Source organism: Aethalodelphis obliquidens, unplaced genomic scaffold (assembly GCF_003676395.1).
Source record: "Aethalodelphis obliquidens isolate GAN/ISIS:26980383/991018 unplaced genomic scaffold, ASM367639v1 scaffold11, whole genome shotgun sequence".
Lineage (NCBI taxonomy): Eukaryota > Metazoa > Chordata > Mammalia > Artiodactyla > Delphinidae > Aethalodelphis > Aethalodelphis obliquidens.
In genome coordinates, this window is record NW_020837955.1 from 17391868 (window position 1) to 17411538 (window position 19671).

General features: G+C 37.4%; 1 protein-coding gene across 8 annotated transcripts in view; it reads left to right on the forward strand.

Annotated features, from left to right (window-relative positions):
- The window catches only part of CUTC (cutC copper transporter), a 42094-nt gene that overhangs the window by 323 nt on the left and 22100 nt on the right, over nt 1-19671 (forward strand). For 7 of the 8 annotated variants that reach the window (XM_027112286.1, XM_027112287.1, XM_027112282.1 and 4 more), the window contains exons 2-7: nt 3171-3242; nt 6871-6930; nt 9920-10129; nt 10794-10829; nt 13068-13201; nt 18089-18116. In XM_027112286.1, coding sequence (XP_026968087.1) covers nt 3171-3242; nt 6871-6930; nt 9920-10129; nt 10794-10829; nt 13068-13201; nt 18089-18116 — 540 coding nt within the window. The remainder of the gene's footprint in view (nt 1-3170; nt 3243-6870; nt 6931-9919; nt 10130-10793; nt 10830-13067; nt 13202-18088; nt 18117-19671) is intronic. The other variant, XM_027112288.1, reaches the window with a different exon arrangement.

The window sequence follows — 19671 nt, forward strand, 5'->3', positions numbered from 1 at the left end:
CTCTCCTCTCAGCACCCGCCCCCCCTTCGCCCCCGTTTGGTATATTCTGTCATTCCGGCTTTAAACGTGTGGAAACCCGGGGGCTGGTGGCGAGAGTGGCCCGGCTCTGGAGCCAGATATATAGGTTCGAATCCCGGCGCCACCACATCTCGTCGTGCGACCGTATTCAAGTTGGTTAACTTCTCTCCGCCTCGCTTTTCCCTTCTCCACTGAGGATACCAGTACGCCCTCACGGCACCGCTGTGATGGTTCAGTGTCGAGCGCTGAGCTCAGTGCCAAACCTGTGGGGACCGCTTAATAGCCTGTAGCTTCTACGGCGGGGTCGAGGATTGTCCCTAAAGCCACACCCCTCCCAAGTGGCAGAGCTTAGCTGCCCCAAGCCCGGAGTTCTTCCTAACGGGCCAGGGTGCGCTGGCATGGCAGGTGTTAGGGAATTTGGCAGGTCCGTCCTCCGTAAACTCTTGGTTCCTCCAAACTAGCAGTTCTCAAACTTTTTAATCTCAAGACCCCTTGGCCCTCTTAAAATTATTCAGACCCTCAAAGACCTTTTATTTATATAGGTTAAATCTATCGATATTGTCCACGTTAGAAATTAAAACAGGAAATTTTTAAATTTTATTTTTATTTTATCAAACAGGAATTTAAAAAAATATTTATTAACTAGAAAAAAACATAATAAACCCATTACATGTTAACATTTTTTATGAAAAAATATCACCATTTTCCTGAGCAAACAAAAAATAGTGAGAATAGTGCCAATGTTTTTGTATTTTTGCAGATCTCTTTAACATCTGGCTAAATGGAATTCTCATACCTGCTTCTGCATTCAATCTGACAGGTCAAGTAGCCTCCCCAAAATTCCACTCCACTTGTGAGAGAATGAGAGTGAAAAAGGCAAAGTCTCAGTATTACTATGAAAATAATTTTCACTGTACGGACTCTGAAAGTGTGTTAGAGTGCCCTAGTTCAGAGTTAACTGGACTACCCCACTTTGAGAACTGCTGCTCCAAACAAATGTTCTCTTCTTTGATCCCTACAAATAACTTCCTTTTTTAGGACAATTGCCTTACTCTTTTTTTTTAATTTTTATTTTATATTGGAGTAGAGTAGATTAACAATGTTGTGTTAGTTTCAGGTGTACAGCAGAGTGATTCAGCTATACATTTTCATGTATCTACTCTTTTCAAATTCTTTTCCCATTTATGTTATTCCAGAGTATTGAGCAGAGTTCCCTGTGCGATACAGTAGGTCCTGTTGGTTATCTATTTTAAATATAGCAGCGTGTACATGTCAATCCCAAACTTCCAGTCTGTCCCTCCCCCCCATCCTTCTCCCCTGGTAACTGTAAGTTTGTTCTGTAAGTGTGCATCCCCACCCTCTCCTGGCCAAGGTTGAGCCACGAGATTTCGGGATCTTATTTCCCCTACCAGGTATTGAACCCGGGCCCTGGCAGTGAAAACGCCGAGTCCTAACCACTGGACTGCCAGGGAATTCCCACCAAGGTGTTTTCTTGTGTGAGGCAAATGGTAACCCTGCAGCACTGTTCAGTTAGATTGATCTGACAGCTGGTGTGGGTGGCTATCAGGAAAACCATGGAATTAATGCAGTGCTGTTGGTTAAGGGCACAGAGTGTCACTTAGCTCTTTCTGATAGTCTTCTCCTAAATAAATGAGGCAGTTACAGTTTGATGTTAGTGGATGATAGACTTTTGTTTTTCAAGTTGAAAATTGATTTTAAAAAAAACTATAAAAGCAACATCGGGTAGAAGAATCAAGCAGTATAGAAAAGTAAAAAGAAGAAAGTAAAAGTAACTTTAAATCTCACCACCTAGTAGTAACAATTATCAGTATGTGGTGAACATTCTTTTAGGCATTATTAAGTATGCATTCAGTAGTTTTAATTTTTTTAAAACAGTATGTGCTTAACTTACAGAAAAAATTCAAAACTCTGTTTTCATCACACTCTTTAGTGTAAATACATGAATTTTTATGAATTTATAAATATTCAGCCTTTAGTAAATCTTCGTGTGTCTATTGTGTACTGTGGTAGACAATGTACTTACTGTGGGTAATAATAAAGATTTCTCACATAAAGACTTTACTTAGGAAGTTTAGGTCAAGTAAGAGTGATCAGACACCTATCTACATAAATAATAATATGAGAAAATAATGTTTTAAAGAGATGAGTTAGTGCTTTAAAGAGGAACATACAGTTTATGAAGAGTTATATGAGTTCAGAAAAGGGAGATACAATTTCCTACTTTGGGAGAGAGAAAATATCATGGAAATGTGATTTGACATGAACCTTGGAAGATTTTAGCATTCAAAGATAGAGCTGGAAGCACTGTGGATTGAGGAGATGGCATAACCAAGAGCAGGGATGGGGATCAGGGGGAACTTGAGGCATATAGAGGAAATAATGTATAGTTAATTAATGACAACTAGTACTTTTTGTATACTTAGTGGGTACTATACACTTGAAATGAATTATCTCATTTTATCCTCACTACTCTGAGGTAGGTACTAAAACCTACTCTGTTTTATAGAAAACTTAGGCTAAGTAATTTGTCTAGAATCACACAAATCAGTTGTCTGGTCAGGATTTGAGATCCATCCCTGCTCTTAAATATACATACCTTATGAAGAAGTTTAAACATATTCTGCAGGTGTTGAGAAGCCATCGAAAGAATCTTGACCTGGAATGTGATGATGAGGTCTGTGTTTTAGGAAGATTAACTTGGCATTCAGTGTATATTTTTCTCAGTATAATTTCTTTTTTTTTAATGTAATTTATTTTTTTATACAGCAGGTTTTTATTAGTTATGTTTTATACATATTAGTGTATACGTGTCAACCCCAATCTCCCAATTCATCGCACCACCACCCCAACCCCTGCCGCTTACCCCCTTGGTGTCCATGCGTTTGTTCTCTACATCTGTGTCTCTATTTCTGCCTTGCAAACCAGTTCATGTGTACCATTTTTCTAGGTTCCACATATATGCATTAATATATGATATTTGTTTTTCTCTTTCTGACTTACTTCACTCTGTTTGACAGTCTCTAGGTCCATTAGACATTTGGATTTTGGCAGCAAAATGTAAAATATCTGTGGTCGCGTGGTCTGGATGGATAGTATCATCATGAAATTTCATTGTTCTCTGTATATTTTAGGAGCAGCAAATGGGTTTCTTATGGAAGTGTGTGTTGATTCAGTGGAGTCAGCTGTAAATGCAGAAAGAGGAGGTAAGAGAAATTAGAAAATCATGGCAATTGGCAGTCCTTTTAAAAGTCTGAAAATGAATCCTGTGAACTGACCTTAGGAACCTTTGTGATCTCTAAGGATCCCAGTAATCCTTTTGGAAACAACCAACCAACTAGAAAACCTACTGATCGTCTGGTCCTACTTCCCCAGTAGGTTACATTTTGAGTCAGGTGTCCATAATAGTGCTTACTAACCAACTTTTTTTTTTTTTTAATTTTTATTTTTGGCTGCGTTGGGTCTTTGTTGCTGCATGCGGGCTTTCTCTAATTGCGGCGAGCAGGGGCTACTCTTCGTTGTGGTCCACGGGCTTCTCATTGCGGTGGCTTCTCTTGTTGTGGAGCACGGGCTCTAGGTGTGCGGGCTTCAGTAGTTGTGGCGCATGGACTTAGTTGCTCCACAGCATGTGGGATCTTCCCAGACCAGGGATCTAACCTGTGTCCCCTGCATTTGCAGGCAGATCTTTAACCACTGCACCACCAGGGAAGCCCTAACCAACTTTTTAAAAATTGAACTTAGCAAAGATTTAATTTTTTTCAGGCCACTGATTTTAGAGATTTGATGCTTTTTTCATTGTGAGGACTTCTATCATAATCTTTTTTTTTTTTGAACATCATATATTTTACCTCATGGTTTCTTTTGCACCCTGGACTTGCTTTAACAGGAAGCACAGGAATTCCCATCATCTCAGGATCAGAAAAATTTTTAAACTTTATTATAGAAAATTTCAAACATATACAGAAGTAGAGAGAATAGTATAATGAATCACCATGTACCCATCAGCTTTAATCATTTTCAGTACATGGCCAATCTTTCATTTATATTGGGGGTGAGCAAACGTTTTTGTTAAGACAGAATATATTTCTGACTTTGCTGGCCACATTTGGTCTCCGTCATATATTCTTTGTTTTTTTAAAAAATCCTTTGAAAATGTAAAAACCATTCTCAATTTGGCAATAAAAAAAGGGTGAAGTACTGATCAAGCTACAACATAGATGAATCTTGAAATATTATTCTAAGTGGAAGAAAGCAGTCAAAAAATACCACATATTGTATGATTCGACTGTATGAAATATCCAGAATAGGCAATTTTCTTATAGACAAAGTAGATTGGTGCTTGCCAAGGACTGCGGAGCATGGCGAGAAGGGAAAGTGACTGCTGAAGGGTGTGAGGTTTCTTTTTGGGGTTATGAAAACGTTCTAAAATTGGTGACAATGGTTGCAAAATTCTGTGAGCATACTAAAAACCATTGAATTATACACTGTAAAAGGGTGAATTGTATGAAATGGGTCAGTTGTATGAAATGTATGTTTTTTAAAAATACACGAAAACAGGACTTCCCTGGTGGCACAGTGGTTAAGAATCCACCTGTCAGTGCAGGGGACAAGGGTTCGAGCCCTGGTCCGGGAAGATGCCAGGTGCCGCTTAGCAACTGAGCCCATGCGCCACAACTACTGAGCCTGTGCTCTAGAGCCCACAAGCCACGACAACTGAGCCCACATGCCACAACTACTGAAGCCCGCGCGCCTAGAGCCCATGCTGCACAAAAAGAGAAGCCACCACAATGAGAAGCCCATGAACTGCAATGAAGTGTAGCCTCCGCTCGACACAACTAGAGAAAACCCGTGTGCAGCAATGAAGACCCAACATGACCATAAATAAATAAATTAATTAATTAATTAATTAATTTTTAAAAATACACGAAAACATGTTAAACTTGAATGCCATAACAAAAAGAAGCTTGTGAGCCTTTGGCCTGCAGACCATCATTTACTGACCTCTGATCTATATTCCTACCTTCCCTCTCCCATCCCCAAATTATTCTGAAGCAAATCCCAGACATTATGTCATTTCATCCACAAATATTTCAGTATCTCTAAAAAGCTTTAAAAATAATAATAATAACCTTTAAAAATAATAATAATAGGGCTTCCCTGGTGGCGCAGTGGTTGAGAGTCCGCCTGCGATGCAGGGGACATGGGTTCGTGCCCCAGTCTGGGAAGATCCCACATGCCACGGAGTGGCTGGGCCCGTGAGCTATGACCGCTGAGCCTGCGCGTCCAGAGCCTGTGCTCTGCAACGGGAGAGGCCACAACAGTGAGAGGCCCGGGTACCGCAAAAAAAAAAAATAATAATAATAACCAAAATATCATTAACATCTTTTTAAAATAATATTTATTAATATCATCAAAAATACCCAGTTAGTTTTCAGCTTTCCCCAATTGGCTCACACAGTTTTGTTTTGTTTTACAGTTCTTTGAATCAAGATATAAACATATTTTTGATATGTCTGTTTCAGTCTATGTTTCCCTTTTTTCTTTCTTTAATTCTTTCTTTTCTTTCCTTATAGTTTGTTAAAGAAACTGTGATTTTCATCTTTTATTTTAATTGTATTTATTTTATTTTTTAAATTTATGTATTTATTTATTTATTTTTGGCTGCATTGGGTCTTCATGACTGCACACGGGCTTTTCCCTAGCTGCAGTGAGCAGGGGCTACTCTTCGTTGTGGTGTGCAGGCTTCTCATTGCGGTGGCTTCTCTTGTTGCAGAGCACGGGCTCTAGGCATGCAGGCTTCGGTATTGTGGCACATGGGCTCGGTAGTTGTGGCTCGTGGGCTCTAGAGCGCAGGCTTAGTAGTTGTGGTGCACAGGCTTAGTTGCTCCATGGCATGTGGGATCTTCCCGGACCAGGGCTCAAACCCGTGTCCCCTGCACTGGCAGGAGGATTCCCAACCACTGCGCCACAAGGGAAGTCCCGAGATGGCTTTTTTTTTTTTTTATTTTTTTTTTTGCGGTACGCGGGCCTCTCACTGTTGTGACCTCTCCCGTTGTGGAGCACAGGCTCTGGACGCTCAGGCTCAGCGGCCATGGCTCACGGGCCCAGCCGCTCCGCGGCATGTGGGATCTTCCCGGACCGGGGCACGAACCCGTGTCCCCTGCATCGGCAGGCGGACTCTCAACCACTGCACCACCAGGGAAGCCCCCGAGATTGCTATTTTTTTAATCAATGAAGAGTCAGTGTTCCACTGTGGTCAATCCAGAAACTTCTTTATTCTAAATCACTTCCTTGTACGTAGAGAAGCAACCCTATAATACAAAATTTTAAGAGACCTAGCTTAACTTGAATTAACTCTTAAATTTGACTATCAGTAGCAATGTGGGTTGCAGAATATAGTTGGGTTTAAAAATAGAGTTTTACTCTAGTTTTATAATTTGATTTCTCTCAGTTTCTAAGACTCTGTTCTACACTTAGGAAAAAAATGTTAAGTTTGCTGTTTAATAAGAGTTTATTTTGGACAATAACTTTTGAACAATGCTTTTGAAAATTTTTCTTAATTTTTTTAATTAAAAAAATTATTATGGGCTTCCCTGGTAGTGCAGTGGTTGAGAGTCCGCCTGCCGATGCAGGGGACACGGGTTCGTGCCCCGGTCCGGGAAGATCCCACATGCCGCGGAGCAGCTGGGCCCGTGAGCCATGGCCGCTGAGCCTGCGCATCCGGAGGCTGTGCTCCGCAATGGGAGAGGCCACAACAGTGAGAGGCCCGCGTAACACAAAACAACAACAACAACAACAAAATTATTATGCTTAGCAATGCTTTTCTTATTACAGGTGCTGATCGCATTGAATTATGTTCTGGCTTAGTGGAAGGAGGAACCACACCCAGCATGGGTAAGTGTCCATTTTTCAGATTTTCTCATAGAGCCTGGAGACAATTGATAATCTGTTTCATTGGGATATTTTACTGAAGTTACTAACATGTTAACTATGCCATGGATATTGTATCAGTTAGAAATGTTTATGGTTGCAAATAAACTTGTCTATCACAGATGTGATCAAATAGATTTTTTTTTCCCTTATGTATCATAAAGTTGAGATTAAGTTACTGTTAATATTGGTTCATATGCTCTACAGTAATGTCAAGGACCGTGTTTTTTTTTATCTTTCCATTCTGGCACCCTTGGTATACTGATTTTTGTCTTCATTTCACCCCTCTTAGTCTTTGTGCTGTTGTCATACATTTTTCTTTTACATATGTTAAAAAACCCACACTGCATTGTTATTATTTTTGTTTAAAGAGCCAGTTATCTTTTAAAGAGGTTGAAATAATAAGAAGACATCATATTTACCCATGTGTAATTAACCATTTCTGATGCTCTTCCTTTGTATAGATCTATATTTTCATCTGGTTTCATTTTCCTTCTGCCTGAAGTAATTCTTCTAACATTTTTTGTAGTACAATGTGCTGGTGATGAATTCTTTCAGCTTTTGTGTATCTGAAAACACCTTTCCCCATTTTTGAAAGATATTTTTGCTGGGTGTAGAATTCTAGGTTGACAGTTTTATTCTGCCAGGACTTTAAAGATGCTTCTCCACTGTCTTCTTGCTTGTATTGTTTCTGACAGGAAATCTGTCATCCAAACCTTTGTTCTTTTCTGTGTAATTTTTCTTTCTCTTTGTTACTTTTAAGATTTTGTTCTTTATTCTTGGTTTTGAACAATTTGAGTATGATGTACCTGAGTGTAGTTTTTTTCATGTTTCTTGGACATGTGCATTTGTACTTTTCATCACATTTGCAAATTTTTCAGCATTTAATGTCCTCCACTCCCTCCTTCAAAGACTTCAACTAACTTACTTAAGCCTGCTTAAAATTGTTCCACAGCTCACTGATGAACTACTCTTAAAAAAACTTTTTCTCTGTTTCATTTTCTATAGATCCTATTCCTTTGTTTTCAAGTTTATTGATCTTTTCTCTGCAATGTCTAATTGCTGTTAATCCCACCTAGTGTATTTTTCATCTCACACACTGTAGTTTTCATCCCTAGATATTTGAGATTGTTGTTATATCTCTCATGTCACTTTTTAGCTTTTTTGAACACGTAGAATAAAGTTACAATAGCTATTTTAATGACTTGGCTGCTAATTCTAACATCTGTATCAGTTCTAGGTTGGTTTTGTTTGATTGATTTTCGCCTAATGATGCATCTTGTTTTCCTGCCTGATAATTTTTCATTGTATGTAAGACATTATGAATTTTGCTTTGCTGGGTACTGGATACTTTTATATTCCTATAAATATTCTTGAGCAGTTAGGTAACAGTTTGTTCATTTTGGATTGGGTTTTTAAAATTTGTTAAGTGGGTCTGGAATAGTGTTATTCCCCACTACTGAGGCAAGACCTTCTGTGTACTCTACCCAGTGCCCCATGAATCTTGAAATTTTCCTGTGTGTGGCTGGTGGGAACAGGCATTATTCCTGTCCTGGTGTGAATGACAGGCACTATTTCTTCTAATTCTTTTCAGTGGGTCTTTCTCTGGCTTTGTGTAGTTTCCTTGCGTGCATACGCCGATCGGTACTCAGCTGAATATTAGCGGGAAGGGGGTGTGTGGTTCTGTGCAGATCTCCAGGGTTCTTTTTCTCTCCTCCCTGCTATTCTCTGCTGTGAACTCTAGCCACTTGGTCTTCCTGGACTCTCAGCTTTGTCTCGTCAACTCAGAGAATTCTCTGGCCTCTGCCTGGGTTCCGTCTCCCTATGCTGTGGCCTGGAAAACTCTCAAGGTAGTAATCTGGGTCATTCAGAGAGCTCACCTCATTTGTTTCCCATCTCTCAGGCAACATTATCCTTTGTTGCAAACCATTGTTTCATATGTTTTGTCTGTTTTTTGGTTTTATGGGTGGAAGGGTAAATCCAGTTCCTGTTACTCTGTCTTGGTCAAAAGCCCAAGTCCCTATATGAAATTTTGACTCCAATATTTTACTCCGAGATGGATGATAGCGTTATTTAGTATAAAAGGTTTATATATGCAATGGCTTTTTGGACTCCCCTCTCTAAAATAAAGGAGGGCATTCCCTGGCCACTTTGTGAAATACCTAGAACATACCTGTTATTTGAGTGCAGTCTGTTTTTTGCAACAGCAGTCATGTATGATTCATTACTTGGTGATGGGCACATTGCTATCCCATGCAGAATCGGGGCTCTTGTAGCAAGGAAAAAGACGTAAATTCACATTGGGTAAACACTAATGGTGCTTGCCACAGATCTTATACCATTGAGTGTTTCTGAACTAGCCACGAATTGTGTCAAATTTGGGTACTTTTATTCATAGATCTCCTCATAAAATCACAAATAAGTTCAACTTTGCTCCCTTTTGCATATCTCTTATTAAAAAAAAGGCTTTGCTAAATATCTTTTTCCATTAAGGAATCATAAACTTTAGAACTATGTAACCATCTCTATAGTAGGTTTTAAATAGAGCTGTAATCATTATGAAGGAGAAACCGGATCTTAGGGAATACACTGGCAGAACATAGAGCCTGGTAGTTATTACACTTTCAAATGTCACATTCCAGTAAAAGAATTTAGTTGAGTCAACTGACAAGTGCTTTTAAAATGTGGTAACTTCCTTCTATTTTCTAAATTGCTTTTTTATTTACCCTTGATTTTCTTATTACGTAACTTCTACTATATGTACGTTTTTCTTCTCAGTGTCTCCTTTTTCCTTTAGATCCATCTTTCTATGGTTTATTCCATCAACTCTTCCATTTCTTGTAGAAGTGATACACTAGAGCAAATGTAAAAGACCAGTACAGTAATATTTTATTGACTTCCTTGAGCTTTTAGCTCACATTTGAATTTTAATTAGTCTGCTCTATTCTTATAGGTGTCCTTCAAGTAGTGAAGCAGTATGTCCAGATACCAGTTTTTGTGATGATTCGGCCGCGTGGAGGTGATTTTTTATATTCAGACCGTGAAGTTGAGGTGATGAAGGCTGACATTCGTCTTGCCAAACTTTATGGTGCTGATGGTTTGGTATTTGGGGCACTGACTGAAGATGGACACATTGACAAAGAACTGTGCATGTCCCTTATTGGTAAGAATTTGTATCTGAGACCAAAAAGCGTCTAATGATGATTGCATTGAATACTCCCAATATAGAAAAACGCAATCACAAAACTGACTTTTCATTCACACTTGCAGGCACTTATACTAACCTATTTTAAACACTAGCTATTTAGGTGTTTTGGGTAGAGACTATGTGTGACATAGCCCTCCTGACTCTCTCAGTTACTATAGATTGGATTCTGCTACTGTTCCTATAGGGTTTAAGGGAAATTTACCTTGATTCCTTTAATCACAGCACTGAAAAGTTGAAAAGCTATTACAGTTGGTGAGGATGGGGAGATGTAGAGAGGACAGAAGCAAACTACTTATATTACTAGGCCAGAGTATTTCTTGAAGATTTTCAGAAGGGTCGTAATAGATGTAATGCTACCCTTATAGTTGCCAAATCATATAGTTTTTATTTGGTGCCTCTAAGGAGTGGATGACTTTTTTTTTTTTAACTGAAAATCAGAGATTAATGGACACATAGGACTTTTGGATTTGGAAGGTTGCCATTTTTTTATTATTTTAGTTCAGTGTCTTCACTTAAGAGAAGAAAGTATTAAAAAGTTCATTCTAACATGGAGAATTCTGTAAATAGTAATCAGTGATGATCTCTTCATTCATGTTGTCATGTGATTTTCTTTATATAGCTATTTGCCGTCCTCTGCCAGTCACTTTCCACCGAGGTGAGTCATTTCCATTTTAGAAGTTCTGTTGAACGGTGTCAGTTTTCTCATTTCACCAAATGCCACAACCTTTTTTCTGGAACACAATTGTATAGTGTCGTTACAGTGTTACCAATTGGTTTTTTTATACTGGTCATGGGACTAACAGTTGTAAATTTAGAGATGCACAATTTCTAGAAAATATGAAGCCTTAGTTATGAAAAGTTCTTAAAAGCAGAAGGTGGTGGTGGTGGCATATAATAGAGGGAGAGAGTAAGCATTGCCTACAAGTGCGTGTGCTTGTCACAGCTTTCCAAGCAAGAATCCTGAGATTCATTTTTATTAGTTTGCCTCAGGTCATGTGCAGTCTCAAAAAGGATAAATCACTATGGCCAATGAAAGGAAATGTGCTGCTTGGCTTAAGCCAGATAAGATCATTCTGGAGCTAGGAGTGAGGTCAGCTTTCACAGATGAATATAAGATTCGTGGGCAGAGAGGGGGAGGGTATCTGATGAAGAATTGGGTACTGTTAGGAAGAGGAGAGAAGAAATAGGTGCTGGATAATCAATGAACAGATGTTCACTATAGTGCACAAAATTATTGTACATTATTGATAGCTTGTCTGCATCAGAATGATTTCTAAAAAGTATCTGATAATTTTATATGAAAATACTTCTTATCTCTAAATCAGGCAGTTACAATTTCCATACATTTTTGCCTAGCATTGGTAAAATGGAGGAACAAGTGTGAATTTTGCCTTCAGAGGCACTGCCATTGCACATGAAAAGAAAGAAGTCTTCAATTTTTTTTATTTGATGATATGCATGAGAAATTATTGAATATTTTTTGTCCTTTTGAGTAAGCATCCAAAGATTAGGATGAGAGTGGACACTAGGATTTGCATCCATTTGTAGAAATTAGGTATATAGCATTTGTAATCCTTGTTTCTTTATGAAATGAGTAACACCAGAAAACTTTCTTGACTTGCTGTTTAGCAATGCTTCTCATAAACTAGCAATAACTAAAAGATGTTAGGTCGCTTAAAAGTCAGAACTTTGAAGCTAGCCAAAAGAAAAAAGAAAAGTTTTAAAATATGAGGTAATTTAAATTAGTAAACATTTATCTGAAAAATATATAGTTTAAAATTTGATATGGTAAATAATTCAAAATAAACCCACCATATAGAATATATTTTTCTGTTCTTAAACTAAGAAAATCATTTCAAAGTTTTTGTCTTTTCCTTCAATAAATTTAGCAAAAATATTTCCATGTTTTTATATTGTTATATTGTCCTGTGCTCCACATTTTTTTCACTCATGTATTTAATATTATGACAGTATAATCACTGAGAAGGTACTGCCACCAAAAAAGGAAAATCCTCTGTGTTACATTTAGCTGCCTACATACACTAAAGGGTGAAAGGAAGGGGTCTACCGCCTAATCCACCATAGATTAGCACTTACGTATCATGTAGCAGTGCTGAGAACCAAAGCAGAAGTAGTTTTCTTTGGGGTTCCTATTGCCAGTTTCCTCACTGAGGAGGAGAGAAGTCTCTTAGAAAGTAGGATGGAACTGAAACCTCATATAGTCTGTTGTAAACAACTTTCCTTATACTATGAGTCTTGAGTACATGGGATAAATGGATTAGAATAAAATATTAGTCAATAATGAGAATGTGAACCAAGGCTTTTTCTAGAACTGGTGAGTGTAATGTTTTCATTCTGTTTGTCCAGTTTGTTTGAACCCTTAGAGCAGACTCCCAAATTTGAGTCACTTGCCTGTTACGTTTACAATTTTACCATATCCAAGGGCTACTTGTGCAAATGTATTTAATAATTTTCTTAAAATCTTAAGTAAATTTATTTTAAAGAGAAACTTTATAACTAATGAAAAATGGAAACTTTTCACTTCTAATCTGCATTTAAGTAAATGCATCTGTTCAAATGCATACCATCTAAAATGATCCTGCATACCATTGGTGGCATGCTGACTGTGGTATGCTGGTAAACTGGTTCTCAGGAAAAAAGAGTCCTGATTTGTAGCATTTGTTGATTTCTGCGGTTTTGTACTTTCACCTTGACTAATTTCAGCTGCCAATGGATTGACAATCATGCTTGCAAAATTCCTGAATATTTAACAACTGACTCTTGCAAGCCAGGACAGGCTAGGTCCAGCATACCACTGTGTGTACACTACATTTTGGAAAGCACTGTATTAGAGATATCTGTTCAAAATTCAAGTCAGTTTTATTTATTTCAGCCTTTGACATGGTTCATGATCCAATGGCAGCTCTAGAGACCCTCTTAACTTTGGGATTTGAAAGAGTATTAACCAGTGGATGCGACATTTCAGCACTAGAAGGACTACCCCTAATAAAGCGACTCATAGATCAGGTACACACAATTTCCTTCCTTTCTTCCTAAGACGCTGTTGTGGTTACTTCTGATATTCTGCTGTTCAACGAGGTTGTGAAACTACATATTACTGACTTTGTGGTTACTCCATAGCAAGCAGGAAATAACATATTTTATAATTTTTATTTCTTTCACATGAGCATTTTTAGTAGCCAAGGCTCTTAAGATCAAATTATAGACAATGCCTAAATAACTGATCTAATTTGGATAACCACAGCAAATTTTACCTTTCTTCTGCCATCAGCGTTGCATAGTTTAAGCCATATCTTCTTACTGGCAACCTATGTATACTCAGGGGTTCCCACATAAAATTTGAGAAAATTATCATTTCGAGGTGAATTCTAAAACTAAAACTGGGACTTCCCTTGTGGTCCAGTGATTAAGACTCCACGCTTCCACTGCAGGGGGCACGGGTTCGATCCCTGGTGGGGGAACTAAGATCCTGCATGCCAGATGGCACAGCCAAAAAAAACCTAAAACTGTATCCTTCTCATTTCTCCCAAACTACCAAGATAGGAGGAAATACATTTTTCTCTTATATGATGTCCTCTTGTGAGTTCACATCATTTGTAGAACAGCCAGAAGATGGCTTTGTAATTGTAGTATGTCTGTGTTTTTCTGACACCCGTCCAGAGGCATTCTAAGTGAGTGAGTATGGACTTTGAGATGAGAATGTTCTGGATTTGAGACAGTTTTGACACTTGCTGTATAATGTTGAGTAGATTACTAGCGTTTAAGCCTCTGTTTCCTCATGTGAAATTGAGATAAGTTTAGTATCTCCTATATAGGGTTGCTCTGAGGATTGGTAGAGATCAGGTAGGATTGGTAGAGATAAGAGATAATATAAGAGATAAGAAAGGCTCTTGGAAAAAAAAAAAAAAAAGAAAGGCTCTTGGTAAGAGCCTTAGCAGAGTGCTTGATATATATTAGATTTTAATACATGTTAGTGTCTATAATTATTATTACTGCTATTATTAATAATATTATTTAGTGTTTTTGTGTAGACATCTGCTTATGTTTACTTTTCTATAACCATGAAAATAATTTTCAGAAATTTCACCTGAGGATCAGATAAATTTTTCTAGACTGGAACTTACTGGTTTTATAAATATTTATTAAGTATATATTAAGGTGCAGGACATTTGCCCTATGTTGGTGACCAAGGGGTGCCTGCGCACGCACGCGTGTGTGTGTCTGTAGTCATTGCCCTTACAAACTAGTGCACAACAGGCACTTTTAATAGAGTACTATATAAAAAAAAAAGTGCTGTGGGAGCACATTGGAGAGGAATTAACCCCAGATTTGAGGGATTGGGATTAACAGTAGTTAGCTTCCCAGAAGAAAAGAAATCCACATTGCAATGTCTTACTCATTTGAAGGATGATTAGGAGCCATCAATGTAAAAGGGAATAGGGAGAGGGAGAGTCGGGGGGATGCTCCATGTGGACAAAACAGTATATGCAAAGGCCTAGAAACAAAAGTGAGCATCATTTATTAAGATATTGAAGAATGACTATAATGTTGAATGTGAAGAGAAGAATACTGTCCAGAGCCTTGAAAACTATTTAAGAGTTTGTATTTTATCCTTGGTGCACTGGGGAAGCCTGAAGGGTTTTAAAATAGAAGAATTGATGAGTCAGCTTTCCATTTTAAAATGGTTACTCAGTATGGAGTAGAGAATAATTGTTGTAGTCATATATTGCATTTCATAATATTTGTGTGTGTGTGTGTGTGTGTGTGTGTGAGAGAGAGAGAGAGATTTGTAGTTTAATCACTGGTTGGCAGGAAGAGCTGGGTTAAATATGCTTATACACTAACTTTACTTTTTTTAAGTAAAAGTTATATGTATATATAACAGGTGTACAACATTGATGTTTTGATATACATATACAGAATGAAATGGTTACAGTCAAGATCATGTTCATCTGTTCATATAGTTAACTTGTGTGGCGTGTGTGTGTGGTGAAAGTACCTGAAATCTACTCTCTTAGCAAAATTTTAGTATTCAGTACAGTTTTATTGACTGTAGTCATCATGCTATACATTTGATCTATAGACGTACTCATCCTACATAGCAACTTTGTATTCTTTTACCAACATCTCCCCATTTCCTTCACCTCCTTACCCCTGGTAACCACCATTCTATTCTCTGCTTCTCTGTGTTTTACTTTTTTAAATCCCACATAGAAGTGAGATCATGCTAACTTTACTTTTTGAAGCAGTTACTTAGTAGTATAATATACTGGTTAAAGCATAGGATTTGGCATTAGAAAGGTCTATGTTTAAATCCTGGTTTTGCCACTTATTAACAGTGACCTTGGGCAGTTTATCTAACCATCCTAAACTTCAGTTTCCTTACCTACAAAGTTAGCATAATAATAGTGCCTACCTCTTAGAATAGTTGTGGATTACTTCAGCACAAGGTCTGACACTTAGTAACTGCTCTGTATTGGTAAATCACTTTGATAGCCTCAGGTAAGCATATACTTCTAAATAATCTTTTATGGAAGGCCAAAAAAAAAGTGATAGAATTCATCTCTTTAAACATTTGTCCATGTTTTAGAAAGCTTTCAGTTGGAAGAAACAGTTACAGTAAGTATGACTTTTTTGCTCCTAAACTCATTTCAGCGTTCTAGATAGTAAATATTTAGTTTTGTGGGTATTTTGCTGTAGTCTGTTTGAGGATACTAAACAGCCTTGTTTCACTTATTTCTCTAACAATTATTAAATTTTGTGAAATAGCCCCCTCTCCCTTTTACTCTCTATTTCATTTCCTTGCTTTTTTATTCATTGTATGTTTAAATATTTATATTTTATAAATATACCTATCTGTTGTCTGTTTTCGTTGAACGTGAAAGCCCCATGAGAATAGGAACTTTCTCTTGCTCATGATGTCAGAGAGGAAAAACTTTTTCTTTACCCTCTTTTTAAAAAGAAAAGTGAACCCTCCTAGGTTCAGTATTAGAGATCCTGCAAATTAAACTGACAAAAGATAGATTTGCAAGAAAACAAGATTGTAATCACGTGTGTATGTATGTATGGGAGTTCACAAAGAAATGTGACTCAAAGAGGTGCTTAGAATTGGGGGCTTATATACCATCTTCTAATAGGTAAAGGAGGGGGAAGAGAGCACTTAGGGACTTAGAAGTGGAAGGAGAAAGGGCCCTTATGGGAAAACAAATGACTTTTTGGAAAGATTATTGTATCCTTAGAAGAATAGATGGGAGATAGGATAGTTTTATGATATTGTCTGCCTGGGTGTGGTGCTGATGAGCTGCTTCCAGAGAGGGGATTTATGACGGTTGAGTTCTTTTTCAGTTCTTTTGGGAGGCTCTGCTTTTAGGCAGATAAGGAATTTCAGCCTTTAGCTCAAAATAATTTTTATGCCACAGTGACATATTTTGGACCCCTTCAGTCACAGTGTTCTTCATACCTACAACAGAGTCTGGTACACGGTAGGCACTTAATAAATATTTGTTGGATGGATGGAGGAGTGAGTAAAGTGACATTTGATAAACACTTTCATGATAGAGCAATTTGATCAGGGTATTATTCTGCAAGTTAGTGAGCTTGTTATAACATTATATGTTATTTTTATTCTGTCATTATTACCTACTGCCACTAGAGTTTCTACTGAGTATGCATTTGTAAAAAGGTGATTTCCTTTTGACTTTCAGTGATACTGGGTATATCACCAAAATTTATTTAGGAAATGGGATGAAAATTAGAATAAAAGTAAGGAAATTTCAATACCTATTATCAGAAATTAAATCAATTCATGTAGTTCAGTTTTATTACTTAATATCCAATAAAATGGACCTATGGTTTTATTTAATTAGTATAATAAGCTAGGGAATTTAGTTGAGGACACATGATTTGAACAGATTTTTTTTCTAGTAATTTACGATTATGCTATTCTCTTTCTTTTCTGCTGAAATCTTACTTAAATTCAACTACTTCCATTCCATTGCATGCCAAGAACTCAGAATTAGTGTTATTTTTCAGTAGTGGCTTTTTTTTTTTTTTTTTTTTTTTTTTGGGGGGGGTACATAGACCTCTCACTGTTGTGGCCTTTCCCGTTGCGGAGCACAGGCTCTGGACGCACAGGCTCAACGGCCATGGCTCATGGGCATAGCCGCTCATGGCATGTGGGATCTTCCCGGACCAGGGCACGAACCCGTGTCCCCTGCATTGGCAGGCGGACTCTCAACCACTGCACCACCAGGGAAGCCCTCTTTTTTTCTTTTTTAAAAATTTTATTTTATTTATTATTTTTGGCTGTGTTGGGTCTTCGTTGCTGCGTGCACACTTTCTCTAGCTGCGTTCGTTGCGGTGCAGGGGCTTCTCTTGTTGCGGAGCACAGGCTCTAGGCGTGCAGGCTTCAGTAGTTGTGGCACATGGGCTCGGTACTTGTGGCTTGTGGGCTCTAGAGCACAGGCTCAGTAGTTGTGGTGCATGGCCTTATTTGCTCCGCGGCATGTGGGATCCTCCCAGACCAGGACTTAAACCCGTGTCCCCTGCATTGGCTGGTGGATTCTTAACCACTGCACCACCAGGGAAGCCCCCAGTAATGGGTTTTCTTAAGATGGTGCGATTATTTAGTATTTATATTTTATTCTCCTATTCTTTGTGTTTATAACAGTACAAGTCTTTAAAGCAATACAACAAAATAACCTTTCTGGGTAGAAAGAGTTACTACTCTGAACATTTTACTTACCCAAGATCCCAAAGAAATAGAAAGATCTATTGAAAATTAGATACTAGTAGTAACTTAATAAATTTAATATAATTATGTTTCTGTTTTGCTGCCTTATTATCCCATGTAAGAGAAGGATATTAAAATTGTTTATTTTTTTCTTTTTTCAGGCAAAAGGCAGGATTGTGGTAATGCCAGGTATTTATTTATCTATCCGTTTACTAGTGTAACACTATAGTGAGGAAGAGCAAAAGAGGCAGGACAGTATGGGGGGTAGTATTAGTACATGGTGTTCAGAAAGAATATATAATTTGATTAAAATGTTTAAGATTGGGGGATCTGTGCTGCAATTTAAAACTACATGAGGAACACTCTAGTAGGGTTTCGCTCAGAGAAGAGCAAATAAGGATTGGGGTTTCTCCATGTTTGCTTTCCCATAGTATACAATTTTGTGAATGTAGATGTTCATTTCTGGTGAGGCACACCAAGTTTGATGCTGCTACACTGCATTAGGGCCAAATGTCCTAGTTGTTGATAAGGTATAAGCAAACATAGGGAACGCCCCTGGATAATGTAATACTCAGTTTCTGAAAATCTTTGATCACAAAATTCTTCCTTGTAGTCAGAACAGTTGGATCACATACTTCTAATGATAACTCTAAGATCAATGAAGTACATAATGGCTCATTAGAAGTTAACAGTTTTTTAAGAATTAGATAAGATGACCTAGATCCAGAATGAGATTAATATAAAGACAATCTTAATTTTTTCTTATTAAATTTCTCAAACGTATAAAAAAGAAAACAGCATTATGAATACTCATGTACTCAATTTCTATATTTAACATTTTATCACATTTGTTTCATCTTTTTTTTATCCTGAGGTATTTTAAAATTAAATTAAAGGCATTATAACATTTTCTCTTTATACATCTCTAAAAAAAAAGGCCATTTTACTCTAACCGCAATATCATTATCACATCTATCAAAATAAACACTAAATCCCTAATACCATTTAATACTCAGCCAATACTCTCCTTTCTCTAATTGTACCCAGAATGTTTTTTATAGCTGATATGTTCAAACCAGGATCCAATCAAGGAACAAGTATTGCACTTGGTTTTTATCTTTCTTAATATCTTTTAATATAGAAGTTTTCCTTTTCTTCTTCTGCTTTAAAAAAAATGACATTTAAAAAGTTTGAACTACTTACCCAGTAAAATGTCCTAGTTTCTGGATTTATCAGATTGTTTCCTTTTGATATTGTTTAGCATGTATTTCCTAGACTAGCCTCTGTATTTTCCTATAAACTGCTTGTTTAGATTCTGGTTAAATATTTTTGGTAGGAATACTTCGTGGATAATTCTGAATACTTCATATTTCATCACATCAGAAGGCATACAATGTCTGGTTGTCTTAATACCAGTGATGCCAAGACTGACCAGAGGTCAAAATGGTGATAGTGAGATATAGGCCAACTTTTAAAAAGAAGCCAAACAGACAGATAGTGTCAGAAATTTAGGAAAGCTTTGACTTGTAGCAAGTTCCTGAAACATGAGCAAAAAGAAAGCATATATTATTTGTTAAGTTGAGACCCTTAGTAGATTAATCAGGGAATGTTAAAGAAACTTAATTGAGTCTGATGCATTTCCATTTAAGACTAAATATATTTATACTTGACAACTAATACCCAGACTTAAAGACAGTTGTTAACGTAAGATTGCCTTTGCTTTATATGTAATTATTAAGTTATG